The following is a 19,573-nucleotide window of genomic DNA, read 5'->3' as shown; positions in this document are numbered from 1 at the left end:
CCCTTGTGAGGGTATTGTTGCTTGAGAGGGGGATTCGGGTGTGTAAGCCCTGTCTTCTGCATCCGATGTTTCTCACCTGTCTTTGAAAGTCCTGAGCCTGTGGGCTGCTTTCTGCCACCTTCCTGGGGTTAGCAGATGCCCAGGGTATCAACAGGAGGAGAAGCCCTCGCTGCCTGCCGCGCTGACCTTCTGTCTGAGTTCTTTCAGGGGTCTGTGACACTGTGTATGTGCTGCTGGTGTCTTTGTGAGGTTTGCATCGGTCTCTGTTGTTTGAAAAAAGGTGCCCAGGAATTAATCCGTATGAGCTGGAATCACCAGCAAACGTTCCTCAACATTTTGCACAGAGGTTCCTGGCTGGTCGCCAGCATCGCATGGCAACTCAGCAGATTCATTCTCAGGGGTGTTCCTTAGCGGGGGAGTCAGGTGACTAAACGCCGAGTTAGCAAACATTTTAAATTTCCCACTTCAGCCATTTCTAAATCTTGGTAGGAGTATTTGACTGTAATAAAAAGGCTAAAATTGTTGAGGGTTGGGAGTGGTTCTGAGTAAATGAGAAACATGACAGTCTGTGATAAAAACGAGGCCTTGGTAATAGGGGTGTTGAATGCTAACCATGTCACAGCTGGCTTATAGAGCTTGGAGGCCGCGGGGACTGTGCAGCAACTGACAGCCTTGCGTCTAAGATACAACTGTCGCCTTCTTAGAAAATCCCCTCGTACCCGCTCAGCTGAGTTCAAGGTGGTCAGAAGGACTTTCGAAGCAATAGAAGATTCTCAGAGGGTTTATGGGACTCGTATATTTAAGATTTTATGTACCCTTGCCCTAACTGGAGCTGTTATAGCCTGTAGATTTAGAGTTTTTCATGGAAGCCTCTTAAGCCTTAAAGAAAAAGCTACATATTATCCACTCTTTATAGGGATGAATTGAGCATCTTGGATGCCTTCACTGGGGTACCAAATTCTGTCCCCTGTGACCACTTCCCTTGACACACTTTAAAAGTTAAATAACAGCATACAGTAACAGCATCTTCACATCGCCAAATCCATCATACAATGTCCATGGGTTCCTTTCTTTGGCTTTTTAGAAGGCAAGACAGTGGGCACCATTTAAATGAAAATCCACGCCCCACATATATGTGTGTGTGTGTACATGCAGGATAAGTCGACCTGCTCCCTCTCAACACGGAGCTAACTGGAAGCTCAATCAGTGAGGTGGGGTAGCATCCAGAAACAAGACGAGAGAAGAGTCCTGAGCCATCCATATATGATTACATGTTGAACAAGCATTGGTGTGTGTGTGTGTGTGTGTGTGTGTGTGTGAGAGAGAGAGAGAGAGAGAGAGAGAGAGAGAGAGAGAGAGAGAGATTGATTTTCTGAAACAGATAAACAGTCCCTCACTGCCTTCCAAGGTGATGATTGAGTAGCCAACTACTGACATCATGCATCTGATGAGGAAGTGAAATTCCCAGATACCCAAAAAGAATGAGAGGCAGGATTCTTAATATAAGATTCCCAGCCCTCCTTTGGCGGCTTGGGTGAGGGAACGCATTATTTGTGCTTTTTATAAGAGACCAAGTGAATCTTAGCTGTGGACACCTCTGGGGAATAATAAAGTATTAGATAAATCAAATAGCTAACCACACCTTGTTTCAGGGAGAGGAATTAAAGAAATGTCTTTGGCTCCTGTCTTTGGCCCAGGAAAGTGTCTTCTGTGAGCATCCTAGAGACAGTGCTTCCCATCCTTCAGCCTTGCTATCAGCAGCCTTCCTGGGCAGAGAAATCGCAATGCAAATGACTGTCTCTGGGCTAGAAAGGGTTACGTAAATATGCTTTCAACTTTAGATTTCAGCTTAAATGCATTTATTTTGATAATTTATTTTCCCAGCTCAGAAAACATTAAAAACTTCCAAAGCTGACTGAACTTACGGACCCATGTTGGATTGTGGCTAGATAATTCCTTAGCACGCTTATCTTTAAAAGAATAGGGCTGTGCAGACTGAAAACATGCTGGGAAGCTGAATTCTTGGGAACCCAAATTGCTAAAATTCCAACCACAGGACCAGTCATCTTGGTGCCTGCGTCTGTTTATTAATAAAAACTACAAGCCACTCTCTGTTGACGGGGCACCTCTTTGAGGTCTGGCAAGAGGCGCCCAAAGGAGAACCTTCCATGAGGCAGGAGTACAGTGAATATACAACTCCTCAAAGCAGAATGGGGAGTGACAGCCGAGGCACTGAATCTAGTTTGATTGGTGGAAAAAAAACCTGTTTTTTAATTATATGTATTATATATAGAGAGAGGAGTGGGTGGAGATGGGGTGGGGGTGCATATTAAAGGACTAGCCCGGGCTTAACCAACAGACTAGACTTTCTTAATTTACTCCAGCCCAGGTTTGTTTTCATTTTTGTCAATGGATGAATTGTTCCTGACCACAAGGTACATGTGGTTCCCATTAAGTCCGTCTTTCTCCAGATGTTTTTCATTTCTACCGTGGAATCTCGAGTTTTGAAATTTGCAGAGGCAGGTTAAGATTGGTAAAGCAGGGCTATTACCTGTGTGTTTATGGCAGTGGTTTAAGGCTTGTTTTGGGGGAACACTTGAGCCCTGTTCACGCGTTCTGCTATTGCACTTTCAAAGACAGCAGTGCAGTCCCCGTTGATCCTGGTGACACAGCATCAGGGGCAGGTGATTCTTTTTCCTGTGCGCCGTCTGAAACCTCACTCTGCCTTTTGGCTTGTCATCTAGCGAGGTGAAGTTGACGGTGGCCTCCTTCCTATCTGACCGAATCGTGGATGAAATCCTGGATGCTCTCTCCAGTTGCCACCATAAGCTGGTGAGTTTTTGAAGCTCTTGAATGGCACCCCTTCCCTCTGATCTGCTTGGATACAAGGCAGCCTCCTGCTTGGGAATGGAAATCATCTTTTCTACTTCTTGGCCAGCTTTCCTTCCAATCTTCCCAGAGTATGTTAGCATGTTGGCCGAGGGAACGGCAGGGGAAGCAGGAGGCACAGTCTCCAGAAATCTTGTCGTTCATTTACAATGCAAGTAAAAGAGTTAGAAGGAGATGGTGATGGATTGGGCTGAAGTCTAAAAGGAACATTTTTAGATTCTTTTTTGTGGCCCCTAGATACACACAGTCATCTGAGAATGGGCTATTTGTGAAATCATGGAAGAGAAGGAACCCTTAGAGTCCAAAGAAAGTACAAGAACACATTCTGGTTATCCATAGTGGTGGCCAACTGCCTAACAGGCCTCGAGAGGTATGACCGAAGTGAAAACTAATTTGCATCATCTAAGGTCGGGTTCTATAACAAGATGAGGGACTGTACTTTCCGTACAGGTGCCTTTGAACATACCTCAGAAATTACACGTGTCTCGACCTTCGGGAAAGCCTCTGAGTAATAGATGAAGGCTTTGTAATTTTTTTTATTATCCCCAAAACATTAGCAAAATCATGCAGGAAGAATCTCGAAAGCAAGATAGGGCAGTGTTTTCTTTGAGGGAAAAGAATCGCAGATTCACTGTGTAGGTTGGAGGTGCCCAGATGGATGCCATTGAATGATTAGGTGACCGTGAAAAACAAGCCTGCTGCCATTTTGTTGATGCTAAATCATGCCCCCCCCCATACGGGCAGAGCAGACCTGCGGTCTGTTGGGGTTTCAAGGCTGTGCCCTTATGGAAGCAGATCACTAGCCCTTTTCTTCAGAGCCTCTGCGTGGGCTTGAGCCGCCCACCTTTTGGCTAATAAGTAAATGCTTACCCATAGGCACCGCCATAGGCTTGGAAGGTACTAGAGAACCCCCAGAGAGAGAGAAGCAGCACCTTTTACTTTGCATGAGACAAAAGAAGCACAGGAAGTCTCCAGCTCACATCGATGTCTCCTTCCAACTACACTGCCATAAGTCGGTCTGACGTAAGCCAAATACATATACAAATTTTTATGATTATCTCCTTTGAATATCTGTATCTTCAGAAATCCAGGCATCTCAGAGTGAACCTCTGAAAATGCTATCACTGGCAAGTTATATGTGCTGTAACATTGTATGTAGTGCACAATAGTAATAAGATTCACCCTCCCACCCCCCAAACGCACATTTGACCGCAGCTCTGATATGCGGCATTTGACCGCAGCTCTGATATGCGGTCAGTCGGGGACTCACCTGTACTCTGACACATTGTTATAAGACTGTGGCCCATCATCTATAAAGGTAAGGTCGACATCTCCAACAGTGCTGTCAGATCCAGTGGGCTGGAGTCTGCCTATGAGCAGGTGATTAGCAGTTCATGGCAAGCTAAACTCAGAAACTGAGAGAACACATTGCATATTTGAGCAGTTTGACGTGTGAAGTGATCGGTTATACATTGAGCTGCTGAGCCCAAGGTCAGTGGTTCAAACCCTCCAAGATGAGGCTGCTCCTGTGGAGATTTGAATTCTTAGAAACCCAAAGGGGGCAGGTCTACTCTGTCCTATAGAGTCAGTAGGAGCCATAATCGTATTGTAGTCAACTCGGTGGCTGTAGAGTTTTGATAATATCCAGTACATGGTATGTTCTGTTTTGCTTTGCTTTTGTATATTACCAGTATATTGGTGGTGACAAAGATTGAAAAAAGGTTCTCACCACAAAGTTAAATAAACACTAGTTTCTGGCACATTTGAAGAACCACCTCATTGCTTTAATCAGTCACCCTCCAGTTGAGTCTAATTCATGGTAACATCATGCGTGCCAGGGTGTCACTGTGCTCTGGTGGATTTTCAATGACTGAAGTTTTTGGGGGTAGATCACCAGGCCTTTCTTCCAAGGCACTTGTGAGTGGATTAAAGTGTGTAACCTTTCAGCTATCAGCCAAGGACACCACGTCATTGCTCGGTCCTCTCAACTCATGCTTTTTGTTTTTCTTTCAAAATAAGTGCACATAACATAATAGTGTATCATTTTAGAAGCAGTTTTGGGGTAGCCCAAAACTTCAGGGACTGCCTCCCGGTGTTAACTTGATAACACAAGACTGGGTATTATCTCAACATGACTCTAGATGTGAAAACTATACTGAAAGGTGAAATTCTCAATATTTGCCCTTTTTTTGCATGAAGACCCGTGGTTCAAACCCACCACCTTAAAGCTTTACAGTCTCAGGTGCCCCACTGAGCAAGTGTGCTCTGTGCTTTGGGGGTGCTCTGCGTCACCACCAAGGTGATGGAAATGGGTTTTGAATGGTTTTGCTTTTTCCTTTAAAGATGTTAGGTAATTCAGAAAATACTGCCCTTTTCTGTTTGTCATTAAAAAGAAATTATAGAAATATACTTGGAGCTTCCCTTTAATTTTACTACTTCTTCTTTAGATGGTGAAAAGATCGTTTAGTGGTTATCAGAAAGAAATGGCATTTTTCAGTGATGTTTGGATAACTTTAATGCTTTCCCCAAGTGGATATTAGTAGTGTTCCAAGAGGTTCCACAGAATTGTCACTAGATTTTCCTCCTCTCAAATGAATTAAATCAGCTCAGCACTTGCGCCTATTAATTTCAGCTCTGCTTCTGCCTCTTACCATTTAAAAGTCAACTACATGCTTAGTAGATTTACCTAAAGCATACCACTGAAAATTAATACCCATACAAAATATGGTGTTCATTATGTGGAAACAGTGAAAGTAGCAATAAATAAGATTTCGTTAGCAATTTCCTTCCTTCCAGCCCTCTAAAAATAATTAAAGTTGGGAGTATTTTGCCTCACTCATTTGATATGTTTAGGCACTAGATATAAAAGGAAATTTCTTCAGAGGATGACTAAATTGAAATCAATAACAAGAAAACATTTATTTTCTTAGCAACTAGGCTGTACCCCATTTACCCAGAGAAGTATAATTTCTGACGTCAACCCCTCAAAGGAAGGACTGTGCTTAGAATTGGCTTTAACCACTGGCGGGCACAGAACTCCACTGCGCCATCTTGTGGCAGATGTTTTCAGCACTTGACCTCACCAGTTCTTCCCTTGTCTCTTCTCTGTGACTGAAATCCCTAGGCTGACCACTTCAGCAGACGTGGCAAGGCCCTTCCTCAGCAAGAGTCCTTCGAGATTGAGCTGGTCGAGGAGAAACCCGTTAAGCGGGCCGTCATCACGGTGGAGGAGCTAACAGAGATAGAGCGTTTGGAGGACCTGGATACCTGTATGGTAAGACACAGCCTCTGCTCGCACCTGCCATCCATCCTTACCACTCTGGTCCTGTTTCAGTAGCCCACCTGGACGGGGCCAGGCCAAACAGTACCCTTTTGAGGAGACAAATCTTTCAGAGACTGGTTGCTAACAAAGCTACGTTTCAGGGCCCCACACTGGCACGACGCCCTTCCAAGGCCCTGTGCTTAACTGATTATTTATAATTGTATGTTGCTTTTCTTAAATAAGTGCACGTGCTCACACACACCCTCATTTGCAAAAGGAGAGAGAAAGATTTCCATTAATATAAAAGCCTGAATTTGTCCTCATAGTCCTGGTTGAGGAAAAACTCTAAATTAATTAGAAGAAATAGGAACTAGATTACCTAATGTTTCAAGGTCATTTGTGACAAGAAAATGTCTTTAAACAAAATATGAGTTATTAAAAAAATTGGCAGAACTCTCTTCAGAATAAAATAACACAAGATGGCCATCTTTTTCTTGGCCCATCATTTTTGCTCCTGCCCTTGCCTCCTAGTCATTCTATACAGTTTTTTGTTCTGATTTGTTTGGGTCATACTCTTAAGTTTGGATTCCCTTTGCACTTTTGATTCTGTTGACTTGAGGCCAAAATGGAATAAACATAGTAATTCCTCCCCAGCAGTAGGCTTTTTTTTTTTTTAATTTTAACAATTTATTGGGGCTCATACAATTCTCCTCCCAGTTCATGCATATACATACATCAATTGTATAAAGCACATCTGTACAATCTTTGCCCTAATCATTTTTTTCTCTTTTCTTCTTTTACATTTTATTAGGGACTCATACAACTCCTACCACAATCCATACATATACATACATCAATTGTATAAAGCACATCCATACATTCCCCGCCCCAATCATTCTCAAAGCATTTGCTCTCCTCCCAAGCCCCCTGCATCAGGTCCTCTTTTTTTTCCCCCCCCCTCCCTCCCCATTCCCCCCCCCCTCATATGCCCCTGGTAATTTATACATCGTTATTTTGTCATATCTTGCCCTATCCGGAGTCTCCCTTCCCACCCCCTCTGCTGTCCCTCCCCCAGGGAAGAGGTCACACGCGGATCCCTGCAATCAGTTCTCCCTTTCCAACCCACTCACCCTCCACTCTCCCAGCATCGTCCCTCACACCCTTGGTCCTGAAGGTATCATCCACTCTGGATTCCCTGTACCTCCAACCCTCATATGCACCAGTGTACAGCCTCTGTCCTATCCAGCCCTGCAAGGTAGAATTCGGGTCATGGTAGTTGGGGGGAGGAAGCATCCAGGATCCGGGGGAAAGCTGTGTTCTTCATTGATACTACCTCACACCCTAATTAACCCATCTCCTCTCCTAAACCCCTCTATGAGGGGATCTCCACTGGTCGACACCTGGGCCTTGGGTCTCCACCAGCAGTAGGCTTTGATTATTACCCAGTTTCTAAAAAATCTACAACTAGTGCGCCCACCTGGTCATATAATTAGAAGATTCAAGTTGTAGATATTTTTGTCATCTAAGGATCATTTGACTTTGGTTTTAATTTTTTTCCAAATGATATTATCATAGGTACTTCATAATTCTTGGCCATTATAAATAGTTGTGTATGGTTATTCTATTTGTGAATGAATTTAAATTCATTCTACAAATCACCTTGCTCATCATATGTAATTTGAAAGGGGGTAAAGAAATGTGATTAAGCAAAGTTTGGGATGAGGGAGTGTTGGCTATAAAAGGCAGGCTTATCAACTCGACTGCTAGTTTGAAATGTGCAAGTTCGTTTGGTTTTTGTTTGATTGATTTAATTTGAGGGGGAAAGATGGTTCTCTTTAAATGAAATGGGTCAAGGGTGAAGGGGATGAATTCCTTTTTAAATACAAATGGAAGACAGCCATTATTTATAGCCCTGGGGAGGAAACTCTGCGCACACAGCAGCACATAGCTGCTCCCATGTGCACCCATGCTTATTGCCTGAAGCACAAAGAGGCAGAGCTAGTTGAATAACTATGAACTGTACTCTGAAAAGCACAGGCTAGAAGGAGAGTCGTTTTCTGGCCGAGGAGGCAATTGCTGGCAGAGTACCTTTGGAAGCAGGTTGAGGAGCAGGTGAAAACACACAAGCTCTCTATAAACAAATACTGAGCTGGTCAGAATTCTGTATGTCGTGAACATCACGTTGTTGTTGCTGCTGTTGCTATTGGAACAGATTCGATCTTTAGTCATTGTTCCAACTAGACAAGAGCTCTGTTGTTAAGTGGTAGAAAAGCAGCAGCGAGTCTGTCTTTGCTATTGGATTCATGAAAAGAATACTTAAGGTGTAAAACCGTACAAGTCTGTGGATTCCGTGCCCTCCTGGTTCCCCCTAGACTCTCACTCCAGCTGTTGCTTCTGAGGCACCCTACGTTAGCAGCATTTAGATGGTGGTTGCTCCCCCAAGTGTAGGGGACTGGTTTTCCGTAGCCACTCAAGCAGTAGCTCAAAGGTTGATGGTTCAAACCCTCTCACAAGGGGCTTGTTGATCTGCTCCCAAAGGTCACAGCCAAGACAACCGTGTGGAGCACAGTTCTGCTCTGTATACCCCAGGTCAGCAGGATTTGGTTTCCAGTCATTGGCAATGAGCAAGAACAACATTCTAAGCCAGCGGTGGGAACTCACTGCTTGTTGGGAAGGACTAGAGCGGAAATCCTTCCTCCCTCTTATAGTCACCTGTGCTGCCACTTTCCCTAACCAAAAGAGTAAATCATGATTATTTCTTCTTGGTATCTGTTAGAAAGGATTTCAAGTAGTGACCTGCACGTGGTATAATTTTTTTAAAAAAAGGTTGAAATACACATTTCAAAAGGAGACTAGTTTAATTTCTAAAGCTTTGCTGTTAGTTGCCCATGTGCCAGCTCCAACTGCTTGGCCTTCGGTGTCACAGAACAAAGCTTTGCCCTCAGTGACCACCCACCCAGGCTGCCCTGGCGTGAGGAGAGGGAGCCCTGGCGGTGCCATGGCCATGCGCTCAGCTGCAAATCCAAATGGCCACTAGTTCAGCCTCCCCTCTGTCCCTCAGGAGGAACGTGCAGCAGTCTGCTCCATTTTGTGAAGACCTGCAGCCTTGGGAACCCTAGAGAGCGGTTCTCTGCTGTCTTAGAGGTGGAATCAATTCAGCAGCGATGGGTCTTTGGAAGGTAGAGATTCCGCCATGCCCAGAGATAGTGCACTGTTGATTGCATTGGCTTTGGGAACTGCTGTCACTTTACAGCTACCTAAAATGTTTGTTTTACTCCCCAAAAAGATAATTAAAATAACTCCTGAAACTTGCCTTAGAGAAGTCCCAGGTAACAGACTCACCACTAACCTTCTCTTCATACATTCGATATTATTAACCGTCTTGGCATTTTTGCTTGTTGTGACACATAATAAATCCATTATTGGATATGTCTTTTAAAAACTGGGTAAAGATTCTGGGTGTCCCTCCTCACCCCCTACTGTCTTTGCATTTCTCATCTTCATGTTTTCTTCCATGGTCCAAAAATAAGTTCCATTTCAGCACTTCAAAGACAAAAGCCAACTCAACTCCAAGCTCCAAACTCATTGACATTAAGTCAGGTTGCCCTCACACTGAGGTTTCTTTAAATACCCAAATGTTAAAAAGATAGGGAAAGTTTGAAGGCGTAAGTTAGCAGCAGAAAAATGTATTAATTGGAATTGTTAAGGATTACCTTTCCTGAGATAGAAACAATAATTCGTATAATTGGTTTCTTCTAAAGAAATTCATCACTGAGTCAATAATTATTAGATTTAAGCTTTGGCCAAGGGAAGGCTGAAATGAGGATAACGATTGAGTGATTTGATGGGCCATGTTATCTTCAGGAGGAATGATTGAAGGCTTTTATCACCTTTCACTTTAGAAAATGAAAGGAAATGGTGTTCTCTTTAAAGAAAGTGGCAGAGAGGAGAGTCATGTTAAAAAGTCACAATCTGTTTTCTAGTCCCATAAGTTGCTTTGCACACCTCATCCCCCATAGTAGAAACTAACATGTAGTTTCTCCAGTAGGAGATAGAAGGGGAGAAAAACAAGAACTATTCAAACAACTGGAGTTTTTTTCCAAATGACACAAACTCTCATACCATCACTCACTGTGTTCGACAGGGTTTTCTAGAGAAACAAGACCAGGACACTTATGGTTTTAGATAGATAGATAGATAGATAGATAGATAGATAGATAGATAGATAGATAGATAGATAGATAGATAGATAGATAGAAACTGCTAATTAGCCTATAGAGTAGTACAAATGGCTCAGTGAAACTCACTTCCTGAGTACGCTGGCAACCCTTCAACTCAGGAGGGTCGTTGGGTGCAAGTCAAGGAAGCTGACAGCTTAGTCCTCTGTAGGGCAATTCAGGCAATCCAGCCACAGGCAGCAACTAGCAATGCAGGTCACCAACAGTCAGCCAGATGACAGGACCCGACAGTCCTCAGCTCAAGTGATGTATACACCAGTAGTGTGGTGAAGCAGTTCTTGAAGGAACCTCAAACTCCAGTGACACAGTCCACAGGTTGGGTGTCCCACAGGTAGTGTAGCTCGGGAGTTGAGGCAGAGAACCAGCTAAGGCACACTGGTCCGATCAACAAAGAGCAAGAGACAAGAAAAACAGACTCCCTGAGCCATTTCTCTCTTTGCCCTTCAATTAAACTGCCCTTCAATTAATCCCACATGTGTTCATTGGCCAGATTGGCATAATAAACCTACCTATCACACTCACTCATTCAATGCAATAGTCAATTCCAGTTCCTGCTGATTTTGTAGGACTACCTCTGTGGGTATCGGAAGGTAGAATGGGAGCAGAAACTCTCTTTTTCTTCTGGTGGACTTGAACTGCCGACCTTGTGTTTACCAGCCCAGGACTCCTCATACCACCATTGATTGTTATTTCTTCAGGTTGAGGGCAAAATATCAAGTGGTATAAAAAAAACCCCAAACATTTTTATTCAGTTATTGAGCAAACACTTCCATAGTACTCACGATGTGTTGCATTAGTCAGTGTTCTAAGCATTCTGAGTATCAGCCTGCTGAAACCTCTAAAAGCCTCTGGATCAGGCCTGATTCATAGTTTCTATTTAACAAATGAGGACCCTGAGGCACACAAAAAGGTACATACTTTGCCCCAGGTCACACACCTAATAAATGGTAGAACTACAATGAAAGACTTTGCTCCCAGAATCTGTGAGGCTAGCTAGTCTGTCATAATTATCCTATCTCTTTTATGTAGGACATGTGTTATAGAGTCTCTGGGTGGCGCAGATGGTTAAGTGCTCAACCTGTAGCTGTAAAGCTGGTGGTTTGCATGCATCCAGAGGCACCTCAGAAGATAGGCCTGAGAATCTGCTTGAAATTCCTATGCAGCCACACTGCTCTGCACACATGAGGTGATAACTAATAGCGCTCTATTATGAACAACCAGCCCACCATACATGCGGGTTTTGCACCCCTGCATTCAATCAACCAAAGATTGAGAGCATCCAAGAGAGAAGGAAGGTGGGAGTGGGGCTGGGGGTGGGGCAATTGCATAGTCAAAGCAATCTCTCACAGGCTGAGTGCTACTGACAAAGCATTTACATTAGGTTAAGTATTGTAAGTAAAGTGCAAAGGATTTAAAGTATACAAGACGACTTGCACATTTTATATGCAAATACTATACCATCTTAAATAAGATGGATTTAGGTATGCATGGGAGGAGGCGGGGTGGGTGTGCAGGGAGGAAACAGAGGGAGCCCTGGAACCAATCCCCCAGGGATCTGAGGAGTGACTGTATTCCTTGCAGTCCTAATTAAGTGTTAAGCTAGATTTAATTAAACTGACTAGCTGTACATAAAAGGCTTACTAATCCTAGAGTAAATGACTATGTGGAAGTCCCCACATTGAGCAGCCTTAACGTAGCCTAAAGATTTTCAGCATTATAGAAACAACTGTGTCCCAAAATCAGACCTACTCAATGGTTATTCTTCTGCCCAGAATGAATCTGCCTACCTTTGGCACACCTGGAACATTCCATGCCTCTCTGAGTATTTTGTTGGGGAAAATGATTAATTAGCTTTCCTATCAACTTCTTATTATTTCAGCACACGTGCCTTCTCTGTGATGCAGACATGTGTATTTGCTCAGAATCTTTATTGTCCCATAGACCATCTGTGGTTCTTCTTTGCCATCAGGTGCTCTTAGTAAGTCTGTTTTTCCCAGCCCGTAACTTTCAACTTTGGTTTCGTATTGCCCCTCAGGGCATTGAAGGATGCAGTTCTCATACTACTGATTAGTTATCTCTAAATATTTAATGTGTTGCTGTATTTAGTTGACTACTTTTGAAAAGCAGCTGAACTTTGGGGTTGAGGAGAGTATTCCAAGTGAGAGAAGAGACAGTGTCATTCCTCAGGCATCACTAGCTCTCTAGTTTTATGAAATATTTTCAGTTATTTCAATGAGTTCCCTACCAGTTTTCAATCGAAAGAAATTCATGCAGAGGAACTCCATAGGTTTAAAGGGCTTGAATTAGTACAAAGTCTATTTTTGCAAATCGTGTCTCTAAAGCTGAAATAATTATTTGGCCTTAACCAACTCATCCTCCCATTTCAGAATACAGGTTTTACTCGTTTTAACCCGCACTAAATTTCAACAAAAGTCGGTGTGTCTTAGAATACTCTTAAGGAAACAAAGCAAATCAAAAAGGTTCATTTCAAGTATCAATAGGTATTCACTGAACTTTTCCGTTAGCAGAGTTAACAAGTAGAGACTATCAAGTCAATATCTCACTTAAAATAATGTGCACGCATGTTAGCTGTGTGCAGAGAGGGCTGCTCAAATCTGAATGACGAGTTTCCTATTAGCATTTCATGTGTGGTGTCATGTATTTTGGAGCCCTCGTGGCATCGTGGCTAGGAGCTCAGCTGCAATTAGCAAGGTAAGCAGTTCGAAACCACCAACCACTCCTCCGGTGAAAGACAGGCCTTCTAGTCCCATAAATGGTTGCAGTCCTGGAAACTGACAGGCCTGTCAGGTTGGCTCCGACTTAGGTTGACCCCATACACAATGGGGTTTGTGATCCATAGACCTGATTTGTCAGAACTAGATTCCAAGGGCTCCCTGCATTGTCTGCCTTCGATGAGAAGTTCTACTGCAACTTGGTCAGTGCCCCAACATGCAAGCCACTATCACAGATGGGAGGTGATAGATAGCACATGAGGGACACTGACTGAGACTGAACCTGAGTCCCACACATGGAAAGTGAAAATTCTACCATGGAACCACTACACCCCTATTCAGGGATGAGCCCCCAGTCCCCTGCTGTGCAGTCCATTTGGACTCATAGAGACCCTACTTAAGGTTATCAATCGTAATGGGAACAGATAGCTTGATCCTTCTTCTGAGAAGTGCCTGTTGGGTTTGAACCACCAACCTTGTCAGTTAGCAGCCCAATGCCTACACCACAGTGCCAGCAGGTCTCCTTGGAATTGTAAGTTAGGAATAGTGGGAAAAAGCTGGTAGCTGGCTCTTAAAAGACCCTAATGGAGGAAGCTGGAGCACTTTTGACTGGTGAATTCTTTTGCGAGTTCTAAAAATTCCCAGGAGCTAAAGACAGAGAGATGAGAAGGTCATTCATTCAGTGTATGCCTGTTTTGGTCCACTGCATCCTTAAGTATTCTTGACTTCGTGCTTCAAGTGGAAGGTGATTGGTGCAATACGCCACCCACCAAATTTTCCACATCGAAAGGCAAAAGTGGTTTGGTTCATTCTGGTGCCCTCATAACTGGGAACTCCCACATGAGCATATGCTTGCATGCTGATCGAGGAGTCTGCCACTGGCATGAGGTAATCCAGAAGGGCCTGAAGGAACACCGAGTTTGTCTTTCAGCCCTGTGATCTCAGCCTGCTCATCATGAAATGGGTTCAGTGGGGAAGCCAACTGTAGAAAGAATGGCATGAGGGTGGAACTTGACTTCCTTCAGCTACACAGGGGGCAAGAAAAAACTTTGTCACCATTTGTTGCCCAAGGCCGATTCTGAGGAGGCGAAGATTAAACCTGCCCTGACCCTCCAATCTTTCTTACCAATTCTGACACCAACTCTCCCTCCCACAGCACTCTCTGGTCTCTTGCTGGGTTCACTAATTCTACGCACTGCCGTGACCACACAGAACTAACAGTGCTCGTGCCTATGGGACTTATTAGGGAAACTACTAGGCTGCAAGTCAGCTGAGTAATCCTCGGGTTACAGGTGTTCAGTTAGGACAGTTTCTTCTCTGCTGTTCCTATAGGCAGGCTTCTCTCTGGCCCTCAGCTGCTTGGCATGGCCTCTGCCTTGTTACAAAGCCTTTTTAGGGGCTGCCAATAAATGCCCAAACAGCGTGACACGCTATAAGCTTCAGCCTGGAGGCATTCAGCTCCAGCTCTGTGAGCCATTAAAGGCACTTACCTGGATGGAGTACCCAGAATTACCCCACCCCACAAGCCAGCACTCAGCTCTCCTTGCTCTGCGAGCTGGGAAGTCACCCTCTCTGCTCTGGCTCCTGGTTCTGCTGCTGTGCTCCTCTGCCACCCCTCTGTGTCAAAACAGTCTCCTGAACCAAGGAGGTTCACCGGTCAGGGATCTTGAGATTCAAAGGACACGCCCCACTCCTGGCTCCTCTTATCTCTTGCTTAGAGAGAGCATCCTCATCTTGCTTCCGATGTGGCTTATTTTAGACCCAGCAAGATGGCCATCACAATGAACCCTGTTAGCAATCACAGCTGAACTATATAATCCAATCAGTCTCTAAGACATATCAGGCAAACGTCATTCCAATAATGGTTGGATGAGCCATATTAAAAAATTCACTGCACTGCACCAACAAAGCCCACATGAAAGAAGCACACCAGCCTGTGCGATCATGAGGTGCCGAAGGGATCAGGTATCAGGCATCATCAGAACAAAAAAATCTTATCGTAGTGAATGAGAAGGGGAGTGTGGAATGGAGACCCAAAGCCCATTTGTAGGCCACTGGACATCCCTTACAGAAGGGTCTCGGGGAGGAGACGTAACAATGATGAAACCTATAACTTTCCTCTAGTTCCTAAATGCTTCCTCCTCCCCCACTATCATGAACCCAGTTCTACCGTACAAATCTGGCTAGACCAGAGGATGTACGTTGGTACACATAGGAACTGGAAACACAGGGAATCGAGGGTGGATGATCCCTTCAGAACCAGTGGTGTGAGTGGCAATACTGGGAGGGTGGGTTGGAAAGGGGGAACCAATTACAAGGATCTACATGTGACCTCCTCCCTGGGGGATAGACAACAGAAGAGTGGGTGAGGGGAGACATCAGACAGGGCAAGATATGACAAATAACAATTTATAAATTATCAAGGGTGCATGAGGGAAGGGGGAGCAGGGAGGAACGGGGGAAAATGAGGAGCTGATGCCAGAGGCTTAACTGGAGAACAAATGTTTTGAGGATGATAAGGGCAATGAATGTTCAGATGTGCTTTATACAATTGAGGTATGTATGGATTGTGATAAGAGTTGTATGAGCCCCTAATAAAACTATTTTAAAAAGAAGAAAAATATATATAAATGTCAAACATCAGATTACAGGCCAATTGTTTCATTTACACAACACATATATATACCATATATACTCATGTATAAGCCAAGTTTTCCAGCACATTTTTAATGCAGTTTTTGTGGTAAAACTAGGTGCCTCGGCTGATATTCGGGTCAGCTTATACTCAAATATATACAATAAATTGGTTTGTGACATACAGTACATTTCTATTGGTGGATCGCGGGAGGGGGCGTATTTTGAGAAACTTTCATGTAGAATAACTCACTCTACTATTGTGTTTCAAGTTAGTCACAATACTGGCCAAACAGCACCTCTTGCATTGACCTGTTTTCTTCACTGTACCCAGAATCAGGGAGGGGTCAGAGCAAGGGCTCAGGAGAGGTGAGGACATGGGACTCTGAAAAGACCCGGCTAATTAAACTTACCCCTTTTTATTCCCTGTTGTGTTGAGCACTGATAGAATTGTTTTCATGCAGGTATGGTTTAGCCTAGGGGCCCTGCTGGTGTAGTGGTTACCTGTTGGGCTGCAATCCACATGGTCGGCAGTTTGAAACCACCAGCAGCTATCTAGATCAAGACTGGGCTTTCTACTCCCATAAACCTTTACAGTGACAGAAACCCAGAGGAGAGGTGTCAGCATTGGATGACAGTGCCTGAGTGAGATGCTTTTATATTATGTCATTGACCTTACTCACAGGCCATTCCAAAAGATAAATTTTTCTCTTTAAACCTTATAAACCTTGAATGCAACTTGGTAATTCTGGCATCTTTTTTTTTTTCCCCAATTTCTCTTGCTTTTTTTGTTGTTGCTGCTGCTGCTGTTGTCTAATTTTGCTTTCTATATAGTAAGGACCCAGGTAGCATAATGGGTTGACATACTGGGTTGCTAACCGCCAGGTCAACAGTTCGAAACCACCAGTCTCTTTGTAGGAGTTAAGATGAGGCTTTCTACTCCCATCGAGATTTACAGTCTGAGAAACCTGCAGGGGCAGTTGTACCACACCCTCTAGGGTCACTATGAGTCAGAATTGACTTGAGGACACTGGACCTCCACTATTGAATAACTAAATGAATCAACCAATTAGTATGCAATGATTTAATATTCAAACCTTGAATATTGGAAAACATCCATGAAACAAATGCTAATAGTTTGCTACAATCATTTTTAAGCAAGGAAAACAGAGATCAGACCTCTAAGCTCTGAAGACCATACCATTCTTGTCTCCATATGAACTCTATAGTGGCATATAAGTATGTTTGTCAGAAGAAAATGTACCCAACTTTTCCCTACAGCTTGGGCTGCAAATAGTTAACTCGTTTTAAAAGGAAGTCACAGTCAGTAGAAAATCAGAAGTAGCAAACAATGTTGCATTATTTTTGACAGATTTTCTCACGCAAAATAGAGTGTGGTAATAAGGGTCATGATGTAAAGCCCTGGGCAAGTAATCAGCAAGATAATAGATCTGTCATCTGCAGAGGATGTCCTGAGAATGCATTGTCTCTAGAGATTCTCAACTGGGAGTCTGTTCGAATGGGGTGTTCATTAAAAGCAATTAATTAAGCGGAAAAGTCTGACAAAGATTGTGGCTTCCCAGTCTGACCGGATTCTAAACAATTACCTGAAGTTATCGTTGAGCTTGAGTTGAAACTCAGAAAAGCTTAAGAGACCCAGGAGATTATAAATAATCAGGCAGAACCCGCTCTCCTGATCCGCAGCAGTGCACCTTGACTTTCAGACCTTCGTTAGTAGGCCCTAAAGCCACCTTTTGTCCTTCTTACCTGGAAGCACTAGAATTTATTGGACCCAGGTTTTGTAAGGCCATAAAGCAAATAACTAGGATTCAATGTATAAATTTGCTGTTGCCAGTCTTGTCATGTTGATCTGGCCTCTGTCGACAAAGCCAATGTGTCACCCTGGGCTTTTCAGGTTGATTTGATGACTCAAATTGATGCTACGGCAGAATGCCCATTTAGGAGGAGGTTATTTTAGCTCTTTTCCTAACTACTTAATTCTTGCCATCTGTCATAAGCGGGAGTTACCAAAGAGCTGGATCTAAAATACCTCTATCAAATATACAAGAGAAAGTCAAAACATGTTGCTTTAAAGCCTTCGGCGTCTCCGTGAAAAATTATCAAAATAAAAAATTATCAACATATCCTCCATCTAGGTATGTATACTTCTGAATGTAGTGGTTCCACCTCTTCAACCTTTCCCTCCAAAATGTTACACTTGGGTTTATACCATATCAAAATAGCCTTTTCTGGTATCCTTGAGGGACTCAAATTGTGTTCCTTTAAATGTTCTTTGAGTTAGGGGACCCAAAAGTCTGAAGGGGCAAGATCTGGAATAACCAGGTTCTCCAATGAAACGCTCATCGTACGGTCCGTGCTGTTCCTCAAGCAGAGGCATTAGTGTGACAGGGAAGGCATTCCAAGGTACAACTTCCTGGCCTTTTTCTCACAAGTGCAGGTTTCCGTTTCCTTAAAACTTGTTCCTAACAAGCCCCTGTGATGGTCCTGTGTCCTCTGAGAGTACGTCAAGATCACTCCTTCGGAATCCCAAAAACACACAACTGTAACTTCTGAGCTGACCTCCCTGTTCTGAATTGAACTGACCCAGCGGTCGATCCCCTGGGCCAACCCTTTTATTTATATGAGACTAAGACAAGTGTATTACTGAGAGAACTTGCCCACAGCTAATCACTCACTGCTCACAGAGGCATATTGAAACTTGTTTGTGTAGAATAAACCCATGCTGGTGGGAACTGTTAACCAAGTGGCAATAAGTTTTCACTTACCCTTGTATTCCATTCTCTCCCTCCCTCTCTCCCAACCTCCCCCCTTTCCTCTCCCTCTCCCCCACATGAGAGAGCAGTTAGAGAATGTTCCATTTTTTAATTGTTTGTATTAAGGTGCTACAGTAGCATCTCTCACTACAGAGCAGCACTAACACACATTCACATGGTGAGATGCTTGCTTAAAGTCAGCACCAGGTAGTTTCATTCTTGGGACTTCTCTTTTAGCAAAATTTTCATCGATCTCCCCCTTTAAAAGAGAATGCTCAAACAGGAAGTGTGACTTTGCTACAAGGTGCCCAGTGATAGGTGAATAACAAATGAGCCGCTCGTGGTTTTCCTGGAGAAAACAGAAGTTTGCAAGTTAAAGCTTTTCCTTGCAGCCAGCATTATAGAGTGCTGGGAAGTCAGTCCAGAACTACTTTTATTTTAAAATACCGTATATATTCTAATATAAGCCGGCCCAAGTATAAGCCGAGGTACCTAATTATTACCTGAGAAACCAGAAAAACTGATTGACTTGAGTATAAGCCTAGACTGGGAAGTGCAGGCTGTGAATTAACACAGAAACCAGAGGGGAGAGACGGAGCGCAGCCACAGACACATCCTTACCAGTTCAGCTGCCGGCGTAAGTGAATCACTACAGGTGCTTCTGCGAATTGGAGCTGTCACGTCATAGGACAGCTCTGATTGGTTAGATGTGAGTAAACAATAAGCCGAACCCCAGTTTTCAGCACATTTTTTGTGCTGAAAAACTCAGCTTATACATGAGTATATACGGTAATTCTCCGCACGAGCCTGTCACCAGTGCTGTTCCCTGGGATGTTTTTGTTTTGCTGTCATGGTGCCTTGTTAACTTTTACATGAAATGAGAGTCTAGATGTAGAAGGCAATGGGCGGAAGATGAGTAGAGTAACTGGATTCAGTGTGGTGTTCACTAGGAAACAGACACATCTCTGTGTCTTGGCACATTCTTGTCTCTTTGGTCCTTTGGTTTATTGCCATTCTTTTGGCAGTGTTGCCTCCATACAGTCA

The 19,573-nt window shown here is 43.7% G+C and overlaps 1 protein-coding gene across 1 annotated transcript in view; it reads left to right on the top strand.

Moving 5' to 3' along the window:
* Positions 1-19,573, top strand: part of CARMIL1 (capping protein regulator and myosin 1 linker 1) — a 396,892-nt gene that overhangs the window by 323,516 nt on the left and 53,803 nt on the right. Inside the window, exons 28-29 of the mRNA XM_075533230.1 lie at positions 2,745-2,832; positions 6,014-6,163. Of these exons, the coding sequence (XP_075389345.1) occupies positions 2,745-2,832; positions 6,014-6,163 (238 nt within the window). The remainder of the gene's footprint in view (positions 1-2,744; positions 2,833-6,013; positions 6,164-19,573) is intronic.

The sequence above is a fragment of the Tenrec ecaudatus genome, chromosome 1 (genome assembly GCF_050624435.1).
Source record: "Tenrec ecaudatus isolate mTenEca1 chromosome 1, mTenEca1.hap1, whole genome shotgun sequence".
In the NCBI taxonomy this organism is placed as follows: Eukaryota; Metazoa; Chordata; class Mammalia; order Afrosoricida; family Tenrecidae; genus Tenrec; species Tenrec ecaudatus.
The sequence above is the reverse complement of the archived record's forward strand: the minus strand, read 5'-3'. Positions and strand labels throughout refer to the sequence as shown.